Source organism: Balearica regulorum, chromosome 15 (assembly GCF_011004875.1).
Source record: "Balearica regulorum gibbericeps isolate bBalReg1 chromosome 15, bBalReg1.pri, whole genome shotgun sequence".
NCBI lineage: Eukaryota > Metazoa > Chordata > Aves > Gruiformes > Gruidae > Balearica > Balearica regulorum.
In genome coordinates, this window is record NC_046198.1 from 8,567,394 (window position 1) to 8,589,785 (window position 22,392).

Genomic DNA, 22,392 nt, shown 5'->3' on the forward strand with positions numbered 1-22,392 from the left:
GCTGAGATGGTCCTTTCTTATCAGCCGGACACAGCCCTGCTGCTTACCAAGGAGGCATAAAGCAACTGAATGGTTTTAATTGAGGGCAGTAAGTCACATTGGTGTTTTGCCCCTTTTACAGAAGGATACAGTCATCACAATTGCAAACCTGTCCTCTGCGGTAGCTGGCATGTTGTGGCAGGCCATCTGTATGTCACTGACAGTGGTGTGCAGGTCCTTTAGGTCAGCTGTTAGTGTTCTCTGGTTCACTACATGAGAAGAGAGGAGTCAACAGGGTTGCTTCCTGCAGCACAGTGAAGGCAACGAGCATGGGCCATCGGTCAGGGTGGTTCATGGCTCTGCACAACTTGTCCGCGTTGTCCGTGGCATGGTGGACAACCAGACCTTGCTGCTGTCCTCCAGCAGGCTGCCAGCAGCTGTTGCTGGGTGCTCAAACCAAGAGATGCCAAGAACCTCAAAGGGAGCATGGAGCGTGCCAAGTGCAAGGAGCACGCAGGACTCATCGGCACAAGGGCAGTGATGGATACACAGGTACTTGACTTAGGAGGGGGGACAGAGGGAGTGTACAGGATGGTAGGACAAGGGGTAATATCAATATCCAGGCTGCCCTCCATGGCGTCTCATCATAGCACCAGCATTCAGAACAGTGATGAGCAGTTCAGACTCCTTGCTGTCTTGGGCAGCCAAGCCTTAGCTCTTCTACGAGAAGGGAGAAGGTGAACTGCAGCATGTCAGGAGGGTTTGGGTTACGTGCTGCGGCTGTGTCACTCTGTGGCCTGTATGAGAGTGAAGCTGGGCAGCTCTAGATAGCACACAGCCTGAAACTGGGTATAAAGCGGCAGGAGTCTGGGCAGCAGGGAGCCTTCAGTGACAGAAGTGTTATTTAACAGTTAGGACAGATACAAAATCCAGCTAGGAAAGCTACAGGTACAGACCTTCATCAGGGGGAAATTTACATCTCCAGGCCTGAATTTTCTCCTTTATTTATCTCCTGTAGCACTAATTCCCAAGGGAATTACAAACAACAGGGGATGATGTGCAAGGAGAACGCAGCCCATGCTTTGCATGCAGCCAGCCTGTTATGACACCAGCAACACAAGTGGATGGATAATAACCCCAGCATCTATGTGACTTTTTTTATTGCAGCCACCGAAGCCATACGATCCTCAGTCAGCATGACATACCTGCGACTGGACTGTGAACTCATAACATGAGGGGTGCTGTGCACTCTGAACCACATGCGATTGCAGGTAGTAATAATGCTGGCACCAACACTGGGGAGGCTGCACGCCAGGGATGGAAGGAGGCAGAGGCTGGGTGGAACAGACCACCTCCTGGCACTTTCCTCTTCTGTCCCTCCTTGGCATTTACAAGGTACCTCTGAACTTGGGAACCACTTTTTCAAGTCAGAAGGAAGATTCAGGTCAGGGACAGAGCCTTGTCTAGACACTCCCATGTGCAGCAGCATGGGATGGATGGGATCTCCCCTGTCACTAAGCCCATCCTTTCCTAGCCCCATGCTCTCGCTCAGGACCATTCCTCACTTGTTTGGGCTGCCATCCTGCTCATGCCAAAGCTATGCAGCTCATGACCAATTCCAGACCTGTACAAAACCAAGAGACAGTGCAAGAGGACACAAAGCTTGCAGATGCTCTTGTTCCTTTACCTTTGGAAGCGAGCGGCACTGTAGGAAGATCCTTGGCAAAGCCCAGGAGCTCTGGGAAATGTTGGCTAAGTGATTTGGCAAGAATGTGCAGGAAGGTGGATTTCCCATCAACAGTCTTGGTTGTGTTCAGCTATGGCAAACAAAAACAAGTAAGGAGATTCCTACGCAGAGGAGAGCGGGTTTTGCCAAGCACTCAAATACACAAGGGCTCCTTTGTTCTGGTCAGCCCACCCTGTGTTCACGTGTGTGGCAATTCCCAGCCATGCTATATGGATTAATGTTTAAATAGGACATTAATGTTTACACAGCATGTTACGCCCAGATTAGTGGCATTGAGATGCTAAGCAATGCCTCCTTCCCGCAGGCCAGGGCTGTCACCCTGTCCCCAACCCCTCAGGAGTCCCACAGTGACCCACGGGGGATAAAGACCTTCATTTTCTCCCCGCCCTGCCCCAGCCAGAAGGCAGTGGGCTCTGGCCAGCCATGCACTTGAGTGCAGGTCTCAGGCCCCAGCACACCGAAGCACCAGACCGTTGTTAGGGCCTCTCTGAAGTCAACCCTGCGCATCCATCCCAGCCTTCCCACCGGTCCCCCCTCCGGCAACTGCCGCACCCAGGAGCCGAGGACAGGCACGATAACCCAGGCACTTGGAGCTCCCGGCGCTGCTGCCTCCTTCACAGGAACAAGTATGCCTTGTCTTACCTCAGTGAGAAAGTTGATTTTAAAGCCTGTTGTTTTGCTGGTTTTGGGCTGCCCGTTGTTCAGATAGTTTCCCATTGCCAGCACAAACTGCAAAGAGAAACCTCAGTGAATGAGTGGCCAGTGACCTCCAGCACTTATATTGTCCCATCTCCCATCTTCTTTTGCACCAGCTTTTGGGTCACACTGATGTAGTGGGAACTGAGGTAAAAAACCTCCCTCTGTCTACAGGACGGTGGGAAAACACCCTTTTTTGTGTCAGGTCATTTCTGCTAAGGGGCCCTGTACATGTGTTCGTAGAGCATCATTAATCAAACCTCATCACTTCATTCAGTGGGTTAGATTAGGTGGATGAATACATGTTAAAGGCAGAATTTCTGCGGGTTCTGTACACACAGTTTATCCTATCACCCACACAGGGCAGCCACAGCACACTGGGAGGAGGAAGGCTGCTAATGTGCCCATCAGCATGGCAGCCCAAAGGGACGCGGGCTTGGGTCTGGAGGCACAGGCTGTTCTCTTCTCCATGCTGCTCCCGTACAAAGCCTGCATGGAACCCTCAACAGCAAAGCCCACGTTTCAGCTGCAGGAACTGGTCCTCATCTACTGCCTCTCCTGTGTCTTCAGCAGGGGCTAGAAAACACACCCCATTTGTCATCTGCAGACCCAAACTTCCAAAGCCCTTATAAGAGCTCACATTTAGATGTTTCCCCATGTGGTTTACGTGGATGCTGCCCAGGAGTCCCCTTCCCTCTCCTGCAGCCGTCCAGAAGGTCTGTGCTGCCAGAGAGCTGCAGGGAGCCCATGGCAATACTAACACCAGCCTGGCTCCTTTGCGACTTCCAGGCTGACAATGCAGATGCCCAAGCTTTGTTAACTTTAAGGGGGGGATTTTGTCTCGTGTTATAGCCTCAGGCTTTAAGCATGCACAATTTGGTGTTGCCTTTTTATTTCTCAGTCGGTTTTCCTTGCAGGACCAGGGCTAAGTCTGGAGGTCCACTCTGAGATCTCCTGCCTGCAGGACACGGACTCTCCTGCTGACTGGCAAGTGCCTAAGCTCTCCTCTTCCCAAAGTCTTTTGCAGCTGTTATCTGCAGATCTTCAAAGGGATCTTATAAAGCAATAGTGACCAAGCAGAGCCAGCTTTCCCTCCAGAATGCTCCAATTTCTTGTGCTGCAGCTTTGCAGCCTTGGAGGCACAGCAGGGCTCTCTGGGCTGGGCTCACCCAAGTCCTGATGTCCCTCCTGGGGCCTGGTGAGGAGTGGGGACCTCAGGACTGCCTGGATTTCAGCTTGGGACTCTGAATTTCTCTTCACTAGCCGTTAATGTGCAACCAGCCATTGCCCCCCGAGGACTTAACGAGGTGTTGGGGGGTTACTGGCCAGGAGCCACTAAGGAGGTTCATCTTGCATCTGGAAAAGCCTTTTGTCACATCATGTCCTCATTTATCCTACCTGTTTCTTTTAAAAGCAAACTTGAATGATTTAACATTAATTTGGGGCAGCTCTTCTTAGTAGGGTCAAGGAGCAACTGCAGCAGGATTCGTTCTCTCCTGCAAGTGCAGTGCCCCTCTGCCAGGCACAGCCTGTCCCAGGGACCCCAAAAGCACCTTCTCAGAGGGACGGGCAGCATGCACTGCAGCAGGGCTGGCACAAGCCCACAGCCATGCACAAGGACCAGCCTGCAGAGCTACCTGCGTGTGGACACACACACAATGACTGCTCTGCCAAACCCCACATCCTCCAGCTCCACCGCAGCCAAAGGACAACCTCCGTGGGCTCTGCTGTGCTACTGGGTGGGTTTCTGGCTCCTGCAGCCCTGCTGTGTGCTGCGGGTGGGTGCACGGCTGACTGCGACCTGCCCTCCTGCATCCTCCCCATGCCAGGATCCCCACAAGCCAATACCAGTGGGAGCTGCCAGGGGATGGACCCTGGCTGAGCGGGACCCAGAGGGACCCAGGGTACAGCCCCGGAGCTGGAGCTGCGCCCCGGCTGCCTGCGAGCTGCCTGCGAGCACCCGGCTGCCTCTGGGTGCTCCCGTGGATGCTGGGGGCCTCCGGTGGCTGTTACCAGAGGGAAGAACCGTTCTGACCTCCAAGATCTTAGCCAGCTTCTTGCTGCTTTTCAGCTCTAAGGAGGCCTTGCAGATGCACTCGTAGCTAGCTTTGATCTCCTCTGTCTTCTCCTGCAGAGTGGTCTTAAAATGTAGGCTGCGCAGACGGATCTTGTATTCTGGTACTGACAACATCTGAGAACAAAAGGAGGAGAAAATTACTACTCTCACCATTAGCCATAATCCCTCCTATATGGTGTTTTTCCTGGCCTGTTTCCCTGTACATGAAAGCAGTATGCACTTGCTCAGCACAGGCAACGCTGTGGAGCAGCTGGGACGGCTGCTGTAGCTCGCAGAGCACGGCCAGTTTGCTGCCACAGGATGGGGAGGTTTCATGCCAATATCCACAAGTGACTTTGTCAACAGAAGGTAAGTCAGAGTTGGGCAAAGTCACTCTTACTGTAGAGTAAACATTGTGGTATGCTTTGGCTGTAAAACAGCCGTTGTGCCAGATGCCTCAGGCATCAGCCCGAGCATCGCTTGCCGGCCGTCCCTGCGACCACTGCCACCAGCTCTTCCCATCCCACACCATGCATGAGCAGACCAGCGTCCTGCTGACTGCTTCCTCTCTGCTGCGAGTTTTCCTCCCCTCCAGCTCACAGCAGGACATCCCAGGGACACTGCACGTGCAGACCTCCTCGCTCCCAGAGCACGTCTCTGCCCGGGGGTACCTGCAGCACAAACTGGTCGGGCTCGCTCAGCTTGCCGGGGTTTTCCTTGTAGCTCTGGAAGCGCTGGACTTCCTCCCCATCTGGGGCATACAGCAAGAGCTGCTTGATGTGGGAAGGCTCCAGGCGGTCCGTCTCCATCGTCATGAGAATCTGGCGCAGCTCAACGTGCGAGAGCTTGAGGTGGGCTATCAGGATGGCTGGGGGGAAGGGAGGTGCGTCACTTGGGAGGGGAGGAGGACCGGACCCCGGGGGGCCTGGCTGCACTGGGACAGACTGCCTGGCAGGATGGAGCCACGAGGGGAAGCTCAGTCTCTCCATGGTGTGAGAGTGATGTGGACTTCTCCACATGCCCACGCTGGCACAGGGTCAGCCCTGAGGAGAGGAAGGGCTTTCTGCTCCCTGAGGCCCTGCAGAGGCTGCATGGGGACCCCATGGAGTCGCTCTGGTCCTGTTGATCCCCCCAGGTTATTGCACCATGTGCATGTACCTCACCAATGCATCAGGCTGGGCTGCACTGGAAACCACCCGCAGCACCTCCTCCTCTCCCATTTCCCCACAGCCAGGAGACCACGATCTCGCAGGGTCCCACCAAGCCCTCCCACCCTCCTTCCTACCAGAAGCACATCCTGGAGAAGCAGCACTGACCCTTCCCCGGGGGGCTGCAGGGCAGCCCCGCACACCCTTGCTGCCCCGTGGGGCCATGCAAGCTCTTCCCCTCTCCCTCCTCAGACCAATGAGTCACATCCCATCTCCATCCTTCCTTGTAAAGTCATCTTCTTCCCCCTGCCCAGGGCTGAGCCCAGCACGGAGGGGCTCTGGGCTGCAGGAACAGCCCAGAGCAGCAGAGCTGTGCTTGGATTGCATTCATGGGATTGTGCTCATGTAGCCTCCTTCCTTTTACCTTTCCAGTTCTCTACATCCCTGGTCCCATCCCTGGGCCCGTTTTGGGGGTACATTCACCGTGATGTTTACTTACATGTGTTGTAGGCCTTTTTGTGGGACAAAATTTCAACCACGTCTTTCTTTTTAAAGTTTTCAGGCATGAGAGTTGGCTCTGGAAGAGAAACTGAAAGATTTAATCATGGGTAAGGACAGGCTCAGCCGGCTCCAGCAGGAAGAAAACTGTCCTGAAAACAGTGAAACCATGAATGAAAGAGAGGAGAACTGATGCTTTGCACACAGCAATGGCTCCGGGAATCCTTGAATTCAGCGATTCAAAGATCTCCTCAATGGAGGACTCACTTGGAGCTGAAAAAGGTAAAACAAGAGGTGAAACACACAGAAAATCCCAGACAGCCCAGAAACATCCCCAAAAAGATACCCCTTGAGAAGAATCCCATTTCATCCCACTTCCATTGCCAGTCCCATCTGTATCTGCCTGCCCTCGCTTAGCTCTGCCCACGCTGCCATCGTGCATCATGTCCCTTGCAGGAGAGCTCAGACATCCCACTGGCATTTTACTTTTCCCAGTGTAAACGAGGCAGCCGCGCTGCCCCACACCTCCCTTCGGGCAGGCAGTGGACAGGCAGGAGCACACCGCTTGCACCCTGCGCCCCGAATACCTCCTGCTGCACAGGGCAGCCACCCCAGCCACCGCTGCTCAGCACCCCCAGCCTGGATCCCCAGCGCTGGGTTTGCAGCATCTGGAAACCCCGGTGGGTGGGAGAGCCTGGCCAGTGGGTCTGCAGGAGACCCCAACTCAAGAGTGACAGGGGAGGCTGCACTGGCAGGTAGCCACGGATCCCACACATGGGTTTTGGGGAGGAACTAACATTATATATGTAAAAAGAAAAGTGTTGCTTGCAATGCCCTCTATGGACAGAGAAATGTTTTCATGGCTTTTTCGGGGCTGAGTTCTCAAAGCGAGAGAGCTGCAATTCGCTTTCTAATTTGCAGCCGTTACTGCTAATGCAGCACAACCCGGTGTCTGTGCATGCCGACAGCCCGGCTGACTGTCCACACCGCACAGAGCACGACAAGCAGAGGCTGTGCACAAATCGTGCACAAATGTGGTGCAGGTTTGAGCTTCTGCTGTGTTACAAACCAGGTCCCTTGTGGCACTGGAGAGCGGTGCTGGCACACCGGCTTTCCCCGTGGTACGGGGATGGCAGGGCAGACACTCTGAGAGCGGGGAAGCAGCATGGAGCACAACAGGGAGCGAAACCCTCCAGCTGAGTTTCACTGCCCCGATAGACTGAAATGGGGAGAGAAAACAGATGACGGCAGCAAAGAAAATTAAGGGAGATAGTGGAACAATCTCCACCTTAATGATCTGCTGTGCCACCAGCCACAAAATCCTGAGTATGAATGAATTCTGTGCCACAAGTGATGTTAGGACCAGGCGTTGCCTTGCTGCCCACCGAGACCCAGTTCCTCCCAGCACCCCATCTCCAGCCAGTACCAGGACCTGCTCTGGGGCTCAGGTACTTACTCGTAGGCTTCTGCGTCCCAAAGTGCAGCTCCAGGTCGAGGTATTTGACCATATCACTCAGCTTATCATAATCTGAGTCTTCCCCGAGCTGCAGGAGGAGAAAGAGTCAGGAGCTGTGCTGGCAGAGGGGACAGCCTGCCTGTGCTGGGCCACCTTCCCTCTGCCCCGGGCTAAGCTCTGTGTCCCTAGAAGAAACCAGGACGGGTTGATGGCACTGTCCTGTAACTGGAGACTCAGCCATCATAAACCCGGTGCAGAAACCAGAGCCTGGTGAACCGTTCACCTCTGTGGAGGCAGTTTCTACACAAGTCACTAAGCCCATCAGGTGGGACCCATTCTCGTTTCAGAAGAAAGGAAGAAACCCAGAGAATCACCCCATCAGCATTTCCTTGCACTCTGCAGCTGGCGGCACTGCCCCACAGATTCATTTAGCTTCTGACATGGCTGGAATCCTGCAGAGCACTACTGCTCTTCACTTGTGACTTGGGCAGGATTGCTTTACTGAAGGACAAAGTGGGAATTCCAGAAACTTTGGGAATTTTTTGCATACAAAAAAAAAAAAAAAATCACTGGGAAGAAGCATCTTGTTCTCCAGAGTGCAGGATTTCAAGTGCCCACTACGAGGTGGGTGCCTGTAGGACTGGAAGATGATCCCACAGGTCTCCTGTAGCTGCTAAGGGCATGAAGAATATGGCACATCTGAACACATTCATCATCATGAGAGACACAGAGGCTGGAAGTTAAACCCCAGGGAGGCCAGCTTCTCCCTACAGGGACTTAAATCCACCTCCAGAGTTCTGCATCACTTCAAGTCCATGATGCCAAAGGATTATCACATCTAGCCTCACTCCTCGCCTCTGATTTCCCCCTCTGGTGTCTTCCCCTGCCTCGGTTCTCTCCCCATCACTTTGCTTTCAACTCTCCTCAGTTTTCCACTGATAAAACCTCCTACAGCTGCAGAACATGTCTGAAGGCAGCTCCTGCCTATGTCAACCCACAGAGAGCAGGAAAGCAAGCACTGCCCAGGACGCTGCAGTCAAAGCCAGCATTTCAGATGCTTTCCAGAGCATCTTCTCACCCCGGCAGTTTTGGTCCAAACAATTAAAAGGATGAAAAGAAATATGAGGCTTTCTGTAACATGGCATCTTCAGAGATCGTTCCCTTGGCCAAGGTATGGAATGTGTGGCCCACCAAGAGGTTAGGACATGATGCTCCGGGGAGGGGACAGCCCCCCAGCACTCTGGGCAGGGAGGAGGGCAGTGCCCACGGATGCTCCCACTGACCTGCGCAGCCTCGGTACAGGCAACTGCTCCCCAGACCGCGGTTTGGACCCTCGCCCCCCACCCCGCTCCCTGCACCTGGGCCATACCTGCCCCCAGATGGTCCCTTCCGAGTTCTCCACCTGCTCCCACCGCAGCCTCTTGACACTCATGTGGTTGGACTCGCTCCTGCGGTGCAGCAGCCCCCGGTGCAGGGGGGGCACACAGGGCACCGGCGGTGGGGGTGGCGGGGGGGGCGGGGGCGGGATGGGGTGCAGGTGGCTGACAAGGGATTTGGGGGCAGGTGACATGCTGGCCTTCGTGGCGTCTGCCTTGGTGGGGACAGTCTGGGGGTCATGGAACTGCAGGGGAGGGGGTGGGGGTGGGGGACTTAACGGCGGAGGGGGGATGTGGTCCGAGAGCGTGGAGTAGGTCAGGGAACTGCCCTCATCGCTGCTGCTGATGTACTCGCTGCTGCTGACGTCATTGGTGACATAGCTGCCCTGGTCATCATGGAAACTCATCTGGGTGAAGGAGAGAGGAGAGGCTGAAGGTGGCACCTCATCCTCCACCCACCCAGCACTTGGGGGGGTCCTACCCCAGAGTGGGGCAGCCCTCGCCCCCCTCCACCACCCGCAGAGCCCCCAGGACGTGTCCCCAGAGGCTCTGCACCCTTCCCAGTGTGGTGCAACCTGCATGATGGATGCTCCACGGCCAGGACGGACCATGCACCAAGCCACCCCGGCGCCACGCTCACCTCCTCGTAGTCATTCTCGGGGGTGAGAAAATCATCCACGATGGTGACCCGGTGTCCCAGCTGCTCACTGAGGGCATCCAGGAATCGGTCGGTGTCGCGGCTGCGTGGTGGCCTGGAGAAGGTGAAGAGCTTCTTCCGTCGTGACAGAGGGCTGAGCGAGTAGTCCCGGTGCTTGGGGGACGGGGCTGGGCTGCTGTCGAGGCTGATGTAGGGGTTGGACTCTGTGCTGCTTGGGGAGGCCACGCTGCTGTGCAGGCGGTAGTAGCACTGCTGGGAGGCCAGAGGGTCACTTGGCCACGAGATCGCCATCCCCGCTTTGCGAGCACCTGCAGGACAGAGCGCTGCCCAGGGGGTCCTGCACTGGGCACTGCCCAGAGCCCCCTACCCGTGGGCTGCAACAAGCCCCAGAACCGCACTGAATGTGAGGTGAGATAACAGTGCAGCCTGCGGAGAGGAGAGCTCCCCTGGCAGTGCCCTGTGCTGCACAGCAGTGCGCTGGAGTCCTGTGGGATTTGCCATCCCACACATTCCGTCGCCCTCCTGCAGACGCAGCTTTGCAGGAGCCATCGCTGGGCTCACATGTGGCACCGTCATTGCTTCGTTATAAAATGGCACCAAGAGAAAGATGTCTTTTCCTCTGCCTGGCCAGCACCATCCACCATCGCCTCAGACCCCCTCAAAACTGCTTCTCTCACGCCCTGGGAAGTCAGACACTACCTGCAGCATGTGCCAGCTCCGGGGCCGGAGGCGATGCTTTGTGCAGGGCAGCATTACCCATCTTGCCAGCAAAGCTGCCGATCAGGCGGTTTTCTAATTCTGCGTAGACAGCCGACATCTGAAAAAAAGAGCGAAGAGCTGCTGTTGATGCCCAAATTGCGATGGGGCTCATGGAGAACCCAGAGACCTGCCATGTCCTGGGGACAGGACAGCCACCACGGACCCACCAGCCCCCAGTCTTTTGCTCTTTAAAGCAGTGCTTCACCCCAACCCAAGGCTGCTCTGCCTTTCCTGAAGCTCCCCAAGAGCCTCTCACTCGCAAAGCTGCAGGAAGACACTGACAGACACCAGCCTTATTAAAGCTGACTGATTGCCCAGGGAAGTGACCTCAGAGATGAGCTCTGAGGCAGGGATGTTGTTAGCCACCAGCCGGTATTGACATGCAGACATCCTTCCCCCGTTCCCTTTTTTCTGCTTTCCTGCATTAACATGAAAGGAGTCAAATTGTTGACCCTCCCTGTGAACACAATGGTCCGGCACGCATCGGCAAAGTGCTTCCCAGAGGTGTTCCCCCCACCAGCCCCACAAGATCGCACCATTTTGGGATTGGGCATCTCCGGGAGGGACGTGCCATCACCAGCCTGTCTCTCTCCGGGGATCAGGCGAACCGGGACCTCCACGGTGTCACTCTGGCCTGCTGGGGAAGGAAGAGACAAACCAGTGAGGAACCCCTCCGTCTGCCTCTGCCCCCCAGGGCTCCCAACGGTCCTGACCCATCAAAGTCCCCCCCCATCTCCTGCTGGGACCCGGAGCTGTCCTCCCTGCCCAGGCATGCAGCGAAGCACTGGGAGCTCCCAGTTCTGGGGGTCCCAAGGGCATGTGGGGCAGCCGATGGCCCCATGCACGGGGTGTGTGTCAAACAGGGAACGTCTTGCTGCACGCTTCCCCGGGCGGCAGCAGAAGTCACCCGGCAGTGAAGCATGATGCGTGCTAGAAAACAAACACAGCTGAGACAAAATCCTCCCGTGCCTTGCCCTTTACCTCTCCATATTCAATTTCTTTCTCTATAAAATGAGAATATTATTTATTTCTCACTCTACCCAACTGGTAGATTTGGAAGCTGCCTATAAATCCTCAGCTCCTGGGCAATGCTGTGACTGCAGTGTGGTTAGTGTGTTCCTCATTAGTGCTGCACTCAGGGGGACAGTGCCAAGCTCTGCCAGCCCACCCCAGTACTCAGCCTGGCCCTGACGGCTGGTGGAAATACTGTGGGGGACAGTGCCAAGCAGGGGGTTTCCATCCCAGCATTTCAGGGGAAGAGACTTTGTCCAGGGCACACGTGGGAGTTTGCACTATGTCAAGAACTCTCCAGGTATCAAGACACTGCGGTGTCACGGATGTTCCTTTTTTCTTGGTTTCTTTTCCTTCAGGCTGTCTGGTAGGTGCTGGACACCAGGACAGTCAAGGTCACCACGTGTGGCAGTTGAGGTCACAGTTTCCAAAATCTGGTCCTGTTGGTCGCAGATGCCCAGGCAGCACTGGCCACCCCAGCAGTGTGCCCTGAGACAGGGCTCTGCAGGGGACATGAGGAGGGAGGGAGGGAGGGAAGTCTGGAACCCCCATGAAGGCACAAGGGAGCTCACTTGAAGTCAGGTTGATTTGACCAGTTCCAGCTGAAATTCAGTTTTTCTAGTTATGTTCATGGAGAACTTCTGTTCTGGGGTTAATGGCTGCAGCAGTATAAGCACTCAGAGATGCGTCCAGACCCCTGATTTATCTCCAAGGATGTGTGAAGGGCTGCTGGGAGGAAGCAGTCTGCAATCCCTGCCTTTCCCAAGCTGCCGGAGGGCAGGTCGAACGGATTCACATTCCCTTCAGCCACAATATTTCCACCCAGCCGTCAGGGCCAGGCTGAGTACCGGGGTGGGCTGGCAGAGCTCCGGAGAGCCCAGAGGAGCAGCTCCACTCACACCAGCACCAAACCGGACCCGTGTGCTCAGGGCCCCACGTTTAATGCCAACAAAGAAAGAAGAGCCCAGGACGGACATAGCTGGCTGTAATGAGAAAGGGCTCTGGAGTGGGGCTCTCATCGGGAAGAGGAGATGCAGCTCCCCCGTGCACCACCTCTCTCTCCACGACTGAGGAAAGTTGTCTGCTTTTTATAAATAAATGGTTTGTGCAGGGAGGTGAACTAGGAGCACCCGGGGCAGGAAGTACCCCAGTGCCTGCTCAGGCTTGGCTAAGGTTAGCATGACAGGTCGTGGGCTGCTCCGCTCTTTCCGCAGGGCAGCTGAGGACAAGGCTTTTTCCCCGCAGCTGGCAAGCATCTGCCCGGGTGAGCAGCTTCCCTCCAGCGTATGCAGCTGTCGGCCACTCTCCGTGCTATAATCACAACCAGAAATGCTCCTCGGAGGCAGGTTAGAGGATCTTCCCCAGGGAAATGTCTCCGAGTTGACCGCTCTGGCAGCAGCCCTCCCCGACAGCTGAGGAGCACCACACTCCTGGTGAGGGGTGCCGGGAGGAAGGCGTGCAGCTGTGGCTGATCAAGGTGGGGAGGTTGCGGTGGGGAGGTCATGGTCAGAAGCCGTAAGCACAGGTCAAATGTCCTTCACCATAAGCTAAGGGTGATGGAGGGATAGGCGGGATGCCTTGTGCTGCCATCTGGGAGAGGAGGGCAAAGACCCAAAGGACTGAAAACACAACGAGCAGCCTGGGGTGCATCTAGGGGAGAGGGTTAGAGATCTGGAGGCTGTGGAAAGCCCTGCAGCAATACCAGGAGGATGGGATTTTCAGAGGAATGGGGAGATATGGGGCTTCTCTGAAAAGAGGGAGGGTTTGTGCCATGAGTGTAGTTCATCAAGAGTCGCAAAGAAGCACTGAACCATGATCTTCTTCCTCACATGGATTCCACAAATGCTGTGGAAATTCCCTGTGAATTTGATGGTGTCCAAGAAAGTTCACGGGGAAGCTAGAAACTGTGCACCCCAGAAGGGAGGGCTCAGAGCGGCAGGATCAGTTCACATCCGAGCAATGGAAGGGATTAGAAACATTGCTCAGCCTCAGCCCAAGCGGCCTCTTATTGGAACTGCTTATTTGAACTGTTTCTGAAAACATGGATTTCCAGTCAAACCTCTGTGCTGGCTCTATGCTGACCTCCATCTTTTCCTGCTGTTCATGCTCAGGCACGGCCATCGGGACCCAGGTTCCTCCTCCCTGCAGCGGGAACCCCTGCGCAGCCCCCAATCACTCACCTGCTGCCCCCCCTTCCTCGGGGCGGGGGGTTCGAAGGCTTCCCCGGCACAAGGAGGCCCCTCGAACGGAGCTGCGGTAGCGATCCTCTGCTTCTGGCTCAGCTGCAGCAGGAAACACCCTTCGTAAGGCATGGCTGGTGCGTGCCGGACCCCGCAGCTCCCCCATTCCTCCTCTCCTTATCAGTGCTCCCCCAGGCCTGTGGGACTCACAGCTGCTCTCTGAGCCCTACACTCAACCATGACCCTGTGCACAGCCTTGCTGGCACTGCGGCTGCCCGGCCCCCAGGTTGCTGCTCACTCTGTGCTCACGCTGGCCCTGGGGAGCTCAGCGGGTTACAAACGCTCCTGCCAGCACAGGGCAGGGGGATGGCTGCCCAAAGATGGGACATGCAATTGCTTTTTCCGGCAGGATTGGCATCCACCAGCTTATGGTGAACACAAAACTCCAGCCTTGAGCTAGGCTGGTCCAGAGGGACCTGGTTAACTCCTTCCCGCCCTCAAGGGACAAGATGGGAGTGGGAGCCAGCACCGAAATGCTGCCTGGAAGAACCACATTATCTAATGGATTGGTCCTTGTGCAGTTCAGTGCGACAGCTCAGAGAGGGTCAGACTTAAGCAGGATGAAGATACCAGAGCATCAGTCTCCGTGGTATCCAACAGACCAGTGCTCAGACAGCCCAATACACACAAACATCAGAGATCACCACTGAGTTTGGAAGAAGCCCAGATGAAGGACTAACCCAAATTCAGAGATCTCTGGCCATCGTGCTTCCATGCACAGACACACATGTAATGCACCAGAACAACCAGAACTTCACAGGTCAGAGATTGCCCCTTTCACCTGAGAAGCTGAAAGGAGCCAGGGACCAGCCTACAAATTGGGGACGAGTCTGAAACAGTTTGGTCCTGGGAGATTTACTCCTGTGCTTTCCTCCTCTGCCAGTGGCTGGAGACACCTTCCTTCTATTCCTGCACTATATTCCTTCTATAGCTGCAAACTGCAAATATATCGGCTTCTTCTGAGATCTTCTAAAGTTTATAAACTAATTTTAGGGTCTAAGTTCTTGGGAATATACAACCCGTTAGGTTGGTTGGGCCATGATTCTGCACACATAAAAGCAGTGATAATTGAGAGTGCAGATTAGGTGAGCAAATACCCAACAGTTTTCCATGCACAACGGGGAGTATTTGCACCAGGACTTGGAGCTGTTTCTCCCTGTGAGGGGAAAGGCTGTGCTAAAATAACTGTTCCTCCAAAAGTGTCTCTTCAACTAACACCTCCTTCACATGGTTCTAGCTACGCTGAGTCTAAAATAAACGTGTCAACAAAATGTAAAGAGCTAAGAATAGAATAATTTTAAAGCAATTAAGAAGCCCAAATCCATAAGACTAAGACATTTCACTCCAAATTTGCCCTCACTTTTCTGCTGTCTCACCGCAAAGCCCATAGTCCTCAGCAAACCACAGCTGGTTTTTGTGTTGCCACAGCGCCAGGTGATGGTGAGGGGAGAGGTGGACCGGGAAGAAGGAGAATTGCCGACCGCCTTCCAAGTCTCTTTGGGAGAGCAGCGCTCCTGGGCAGGCACGGCACTGCCAGGGCTGCCACGCTCCCCTCCTCCTCTAACCACGGATACCTGCGTATGTTGAACGGCTGGAGATGTCCCGAGGGACATTGCTGTCATCGCTTATTTTGCCGCTCTGATCTGAACACTGCCCTTAAAGCAGCCATTTCCCTTCAGGACTTCCTAACCTCTAACGACCCAAGCAGCTTCCAAAAACCTCTGCTACCGAGCCAGGTGCCATCTTTCCTCTCAATGCAGAGTTTCCTTCCAAAACTACATGGCTCCATGGTGCAGAAAAGGTAACATCTTGCCTGACATTTACAAATCAACCTCATCAGTAACAGGAGCTGGAATCTCCTCTGTGCTGCTCTACATCCTGCACAGCCGCCACCTCCGTGCAGGCAGCGTGTGGGCAGGAGCCAGGCAGGACAGAGCCGCAGCCGCTGCCCCTGGGGAGAGCTGGCTGCTCCCTTGCCCACCCAGCCTGCTCCCAGCGCAATGGACTGAGGTCCCCAGGGACCCGGTGGGACACAGCATGTCCACGCCAGAGCGCAGGGACTTTTCTCTCACCTGCCAAGGACTTGTAACCAAGAAACCTGGCAATCTTTTGCTGGCAGTGCTCCTGCTCTTCATACGTCAGCAGCTGGTAGATAAACTGCCAAATGACTTGCTTGGCTGGTGTGTCCAGCACCGGGTACACATCCACAATGAGAGTGTCAATATTCCTGCAAAATTGGAAAAAGAGGGCTGGGCAGTGAGCGCATCCCTACGGCACAGCCCCACCATGCCGCTTCCCTGGGCTCCGGCGCTTCCCAGCCTGCCTCCAGCCAGGTCTCAGCTGCCAGGCTTGCCTCTGAGCCTTTGGCATGAACAGATCATTTCAGAGCAGAGGTGCCAGGCTGCGGGCAAAGGACCGAGCCCTTTGGGAAGTGGAGTTGTGCAGCTGGTGCTAATGGGGAAAGCAAACTCCTGGGGACTGGCAGCACCTGACAGCCAGGTATAAAGCCCGGTTTGTGAGTCAGCTAGGGTGTAGGAGGAGCAAGATGGGTATCAAGGGGCAGAGGGGTGTTCTAGAAAGGCTTGGATTTTGGCTGGCAGTAGGTAAGTGTGCTCAGGGAAAAATGCATTGGAGAGGGTGGCTGGGCTGGCAGCCTTGCTGGGCTGAAGGCTTGGTCTCAGGTTGGCTCTGCAGGGTGTAGAGATGGCGAAGGGGCTGTTGAGAACAGCAGGACTGAGCACCTGATTCAGTGATGAGAATAAAGCAGCCTAGGGCAGGAGGGCAGTCCTGGATCAGACAGCTAGAGTCAGGCTGCTTGTGTACTGAGAAGCTGAGGCAGAGATGTTGGGTTAAAGCTCACTGTGACTATTGCATCCTTAATGTAGAAGTAATAGTAAGAACCTCTTATGAAGAGCTGGAAAGAGACTGTATATGTAGGAATAAATCTGTTGTCTTGATGTTAATTGAATAAACTATTACTGCTTCCTAAGGAGCAGGGGCCAGGTACTCAGGGAAGAGCTGAAGGTTAAGAGGCTCAGATGCTGCAAGGGCTTCATTAATAAAGTGTCTTGGGGGGTCCTCAGGCCAGAGGGATGAGAAGTTGTAGGAGTCATCTAGGGCCTGCCAGGAGTTACCTGCTAAGTTTCTCCCTAGTTTTTGGCTGATTTGCTTTTTGTGTGGAACTGGAAACATCTCTTGACTGTCACAAGGCTATTTCCCATTCAGAAGAGTTACAGTAGTGTAGAGGAGCTGCTGAGGCAAGGGGCTGCTCTGCCTTGTGAAGCCTCTGTTCCTCTGGCTTGTCCTGTGCAAACTGGCTGGAGGGGGGCCAAAGCCCAGAACAGGGGTGTTGTGACTCTGTCTCCTGTGTTTGCTGCTTGGAAATGCTGATATCTGTGTGTGGTGGTGGCAAGCAACATAAACTTAATGTTTGGGGATTTCCCTCCTTGTTGGAGCAGTTAGAGGTTGCAGCTGGCCTGTCTGGGACAGGCTCACAATTAGGTCATGATGAATTATTGTTAAATGGGGCAGTGGCCACTGCATTGAGCCATCTGGGGCAGCTACAGGCAAAATGAAATGGCCAGGGGAGAGGGTGGCCGTGCCCGTGCCCCTGCTGCACCTTGCTCCCCACAGGCAGCAGCGACAGCCCCTGGTAAAACACTGCTGGAAGACCAAGCAATGTGTGCTGTCTTGTACTGGGAAGGGACCTGGGGGCTCAATTTGTGGGTACTGGGGTTCCCATCCTTGTGTCACTGAGCAGGACCTAGGATTGGGTTGGTGTTTCCCAGTTGCAGACCACAAGGACTGGATCTGCTCCCACAGCTGCAGCTCCTTGGGCTGAAATGCCCAACTGGGGAATGCCATAAAGCAGTGCAGCCTCAAGGGAGCACAAAGCAATGACTTCTGCTTTTCTGGGGCAATGTTAGTGATCATGGGGCCTCAAGAGGGTTCACTCAGCTGGTGCCAGGGGATTTGTGTAGCTAGGCCTCCCCCAGCACCTGTGGGTCCAGAGGCAGCCCAGCTTCCCCACAGGCAGGGGGATGCTGCGGGGTGGTGCAGCCCTCAGCCTGAGCTGTGGTGCACAGGGGCAGTGCCGTGGTGGTGTTCTTGGTAGTTTCTGTTCTCTCTTACCATCATAACCTGAATACTGAGGGCTTTACTGCATTTCCTTGTCAAACTGAGGATTTAGATCCTCCTGATCCTTCAGTCTTTGCACCAGCTGGCTGCTGCACCATTGCAGCAGGAGCCTGGCTGGCCCTGGCTGGTGCATCCACAGCCTGTGTGGGACCTGGGCTCCCGAGGAGCAGCTGGGCAGCTCAGCATCTGTGGGAAGAGGCAGCAGGCAACTCCCAGTGCCTGGGGGGATGGCTTAATCACCACGGTGCAGAAAGGTTAAAGATCAAGAGCAGAAAACAAGGTCACTATTGAAGGTCTCAAGCCTGCCAGGGGATGGTTGCAACCCTTGCAGCAGGGCAGGATGTGCTCCATTGCAGGATGAGGGCTCTGCCAGCCACAGCTGTTCCTGTGCTGCCACCAAGGGAGTGCTGCAGCCAAGGTGCTGAGAAGAGTGATAAGGATGAAACAGTGAGATTTACTGAAAGAGGTGGAACAGGATCTCTGACTGTTGGGGACAGCCGGACAGCAAGAGAGCCCATGCTGTGGGACACCAAGGTCATTTTAGGAGGGATTAAGAGGTGACCAAACTAACCTCAAAAGCTAAAGGGTCTGCCCTTTCCTGGGGCAGGACATGTGGTGAGAGATGGACTTGTGCCCTGCGGTCATGCAGAGGGAAACACACAGTTGGGGAAACCAGAGAACATGATCACAGCAGAGCTGAGCGCTGACAGCATTGCAGCTAAGGTCTGCCTTCTGCTTGGAGACCAGCTGTGACATGGGCATTGCTTCCAGGCCAGGTACCAGCATTAGAGGAATGGAGCTGCTAAGGAGTTACCGATGTTGGAAGAAGCCTTCCAGTGCTTTGCAGATGGTATAGCGCTCAGGTGGAGTCAGCAGGTGCTCCAGCTGCTGGTTGAAGGTCCTTCCTTGAATCTTGATGCTAGAGGGGAGTATCTCTGCAACCCACTGCAGAGAGGTGAGGGCGGAGGAGGTACTCAGGGAGTCAGCAGAGTCAGAGTCTGCAAGGCGCAGGTAGAAAGAAGAAAGAAAATTCAACAGACAAAGGGTCTTAACCATGGGTTAAAGGGCTTGTCCTGAAACCAGGGTCAGTTCTAGGGCAGCTGCACCCACACACAGTGGGTGTTCCATAGAAATACAAATTCTGATGTGCTGATACAGACACTGTTACCCCAGCAAAACCAGATGTCACCATGCTGCCTTCCAGCAACCAACAAGGTGAAATGGCTCATCTGGAGCTGTGACTGCCCCTGCTTTCCTCCCATGATCCAGACCAGTTGCTCTGGAGCTTGTGGCTGTTCCAGTAGGTCTGTGGACCTGCTGGAGATGAGCAGGGATGTTTTGATTGGGATGCTCTCTGGGATCTCTCTCTTCAACCATGCTGCTTCTGCACTTTCTGTGAATGCATGCAGATGATTCCTTCTCTGGCTCTCTAAAGCCTCTGCTCAAGTTCTAAAGCACTTTACATTAATCATTGACTTCAAAAGCAGCAGCTGTCAAGGGTTACCTGTGAGTAAACTGTGGCATGAAAGGTAATTTCCTTTGCTATGCTCATCTGCACCAGTCCCTGTGGCCCTGCCTGGCTGCCTCTGCAGTGAGCACAGCTGGGAGAAGGGACCCGACTGAGACTGTGGGATGCTCTTATCTGCCTAGGAATATGGCCAAGGCAGTGGGAGCACAAAATTCCATCTTTTCTTGGTTTCTTTTGGGGTGGGGCAGCGAAGCAGTTTGAATGCCACTGGCTCTGAACTATGAAGTAGCAAGGTGCTCAGTTTTTTCTAGGGCATGTGCAAATGAGTTAGTAACACAGGGCTCCTACTGTGAAGCTCAGGAGACTCCACTGCTGCTCTGGAGGGAAGAGCCACTCCCTAATTCCTGGGCCTATACATTGAGAGCAGCACCCCAATAACGCACTGACCCTCCTGCCTTCACACAGCTTTGGAAACGTGGTGGTGACCATGCTCTGCCCTGGGCTGCAGTCCTGCCCCTCTGCTGAAATTGTGCTGACAACCACCCGCATTGCTCCAGATACCCTCATCTCCTGCTGACTCTCTCACCAGCAGCAAGCTAAATTATTCATAACAGCAGCAGTTACTCTGAACAGCACAGTCCCTACACAACCGTGGGATTTGCACAGTGACCATGGATGCACAGGGTTGGATTACTTCGGTCAAGTACATGGCACAGACTGCATGAAAAGGACATTGTCAAGGACGATCATACAGAAGGATGAACCCTTCTGGAGAGCAGCCAAGCTTGAGATTAAGCCTGATCCCAGAAAGCAGGCAGCCACGTGCCCCAGCCGGAGGAGCAGCAGCCCCCCCAGGCAGCAGTTAAACCTGCTGAGCCTACAGAAGGTATTTGGCAATTCCCTCCTGCACGGGGAACTTGGGAGCCAGCACGGGGTTTCTGCTGCTCCGGGCCCTCTCCTCCCCGCGCTCTTACCGCTGGAGAAGTTGACGATCCCCTCTTCTACCACCAAGGTGGGCATCGCCCCGCTGCCCTGCAGCATCGACACCACCTTGTCATGGGAGCAGTTCCTGCAGGGCACAGGAGAGCCGGGGTCAGAGCTGCCAGGGTGGCTGCCTGCGTGGGCAGCACTGCAGGCAGCAGCTTGCAGGAGAGCAGTGGTGAAATGGAGTTTGCAGCTGCCTTCACTGAATTAGCAAAAAGCCTCATCTTGCTGCTCAGAGCCAGGCAGTGTTGGGCCCCGCTGTGATTCCACTGGACTCTCAATCTTTGCTTGGTTTTATCTGTGCTGCTCAGAAAAGAGCCTCCCTGAGGGAGAGCGTGAATCTTGCCCTGTGTCTGGGCTCTCGGCTGTACCTGCAGCATGGAATAACTGCAGGGCATGCCAGCGAGCACGCTGCGGAGCTGTTATGGCAAATGAAGCCAGCGTTACTTTAAGCTATGCTCAGACCCAGAAGATGAACTTTCAATTTAGATGATACAGTGCAAGTCTCTCCTTGCCTGTCCTAATTCTGCATGAAAAGAAAATGCAAGGTGGATATAAAATGCCCTTTTTTTTTTTGGCAAAACTTTTTTTTTTGGTAAAAGTCTTGGAGTGCCCTTGGAGAAGGGTATGGGCCAGCCTGGGACAATGCCTGCCAAAATGTGGGCTCAGAGGACAATCTTCAACTCGGTCTCCTCTATTTTCTGGCAATGCTACATCAGCCTGCAGTTTGCTGGACCAGCTGAAATGTGAGAACCTGAGCACTGACAGAAGCAGCATCAAATGTTTAACCTTTAAATATTCATTACTCTCTCTTATTGTGTAGCTGCTTCTAACCCTTTGCTCTCACTTTTTGTCCAGAAAGACCAACCTGAAAAAATACAGGCTGCTGCCACTGCCCAGCAAGGTGCACATTCAGCTCTGGTGCGATTGCTTTTGTTGTGCACAAATATAGAAGAATTAACTTCTGGGTGGAAATGTGATTATCCATGTGATTTTTAAGCTTGTGATTGCATTCTGGGAGTGATTTATGGGCTGGGTGGTGCTCTGCTCCCTCCAAAAGCAGAGCCACAGGTGATTAACATGTACAACTTAACTCACAGTGGCTCAAATCAGGGTCTGTGAGTGGGCTGCAGTCAGGACACTAGTTATAGTGTGTCATGCATTATACATGGTTATTTGCACACAGAAGTCAAAGGAGCAGGGATGGAGCTGAAATACTATTCTTGGAGCCAGTTTTTGTAGAGGAATAGTAAAGGAGATGCCTATATGGGGCAAAATGCCTTGTGTACCTCAGTAGACAGCTCTCACAGACAACCCATTCTCGTTTCTGTCGCACAAGAGCGAACAAGTGAACACACTTGTATCTGGCTACCTACCACCCCCTGGGACCCCTCTTAAAGACCCTCTTACCTCATATCCAGACCATTGAGGAATAGGATCCGGTCTCCAGCTTTGAGAGCAGCCTTCTCAGCTGGGCTCCCTAAATGCACAGGGAACGAGAGGGGCTTTAGCTGGCGGACCCCCGCTTACAGGGATGGGGTCCCAGCTCTCTGGCCACTCTGTGCCCAGGGACGCCCCCAGGGCAGGGTATCTGCTGCAGCTGGATTATTTGGGTGGGCTGGAGCTGTTCACTGGGCACAGTGATGCCAGTGCCCAGCTTGCATTGGAAATGCAGGTGTGATTATCAGGCAATTCACTGAACGCAGACAATTTCTACCTTGCAAAACAGGGAGTCCATAAAGTCAAACTAAATTGTACCAAAGATGCCAGTTATTCAAACTGGGAAAAGTCCATCACTGAGTCTCATAAAAGTCCCTTTTGCTATTTTTGAGCAAACAGCAAGCACTTCAAATTGCAAATTCAGACCATAAATAAATAAGCGTCTTTGAATCTTGTGGCTGGAGGTGTTCTTACCTGGCAGAACAGACTCAATCCACACTGGGGCATGGCCACGTAGCGTGAAGCCAAAGCTTCTGTTGCCTTTATAAACTCGCACAGTTCTGCAGGTGAAAAAAGCAAATGTGAAATCAGAGCCCAATATTTGGTTCTTGCTTCCTTTCCCAGCCCCTCCAAAACCCCGTTAGCCCGGGTGTCTCCTGAGCGCCCAAGGCTCCCTGTCCCCCCGCAAGGTCCCCCTTGGTACCAGTGTCTTTCAAATGGGAGCCCCCGGAACGTGCCC

The 22,392-nt window shown here is 54.2% G+C and overlaps 1 protein-coding gene across 1 annotated transcript in view; it reads right to left on the bottom strand.

Annotated features, from left to right (window-relative positions):
- GRID2IP (Grid2 interacting protein) overlaps positions 1–22,392 on the bottom strand; it is a 41,731-nt gene that overhangs the window by 3,011 nt on the left and 16,328 nt on the right. Inside the window, exons 4-20 of the mRNA XM_075767649.1 lie at positions 22,128–22,213; positions 21,624–21,693; positions 20,204–20,298; positions 18,576–18,759; positions 15,670–15,851; positions 13,565–13,666; positions 10,910–11,007; positions 10,314–10,431; positions 9,597–9,922; positions 8,950–9,363; positions 7,581–7,668; positions 6,126–6,203; positions 5,150–5,346; positions 4,458–4,613; positions 2,369–2,455; positions 1,667–1,796; positions 130–248 (exon numbers count right to left, since the gene is read on the bottom strand). Coding sequence (XP_075623764.1) covers positions 130–248; positions 1,667–1,796; positions 2,369–2,455; positions 4,458–4,613; positions 5,150–5,346; positions 6,126–6,203; positions 7,581–7,668; positions 8,950–9,363; positions 9,597–9,922; positions 10,314–10,431; positions 10,910–11,007; positions 13,565–13,666; positions 15,670–15,851; positions 18,576–18,759; positions 20,204–20,298; positions 21,624–21,693; positions 22,128–22,213 — 2,530 coding nt within the window. The remainder of the gene's footprint in view (positions 1–129; positions 249–1,666; positions 1,797–2,368; positions 2,456–4,457; positions 4,614–5,149; positions 5,347–6,125; positions 6,204–7,580; positions 7,669–8,949; positions 9,364–9,596; positions 9,923–10,313; positions 10,432–10,909; positions 11,008–13,564; positions 13,667–15,669; positions 15,852–18,575; positions 18,760–20,203; positions 20,299–21,623; positions 21,694–22,127; positions 22,214–22,392) is intronic.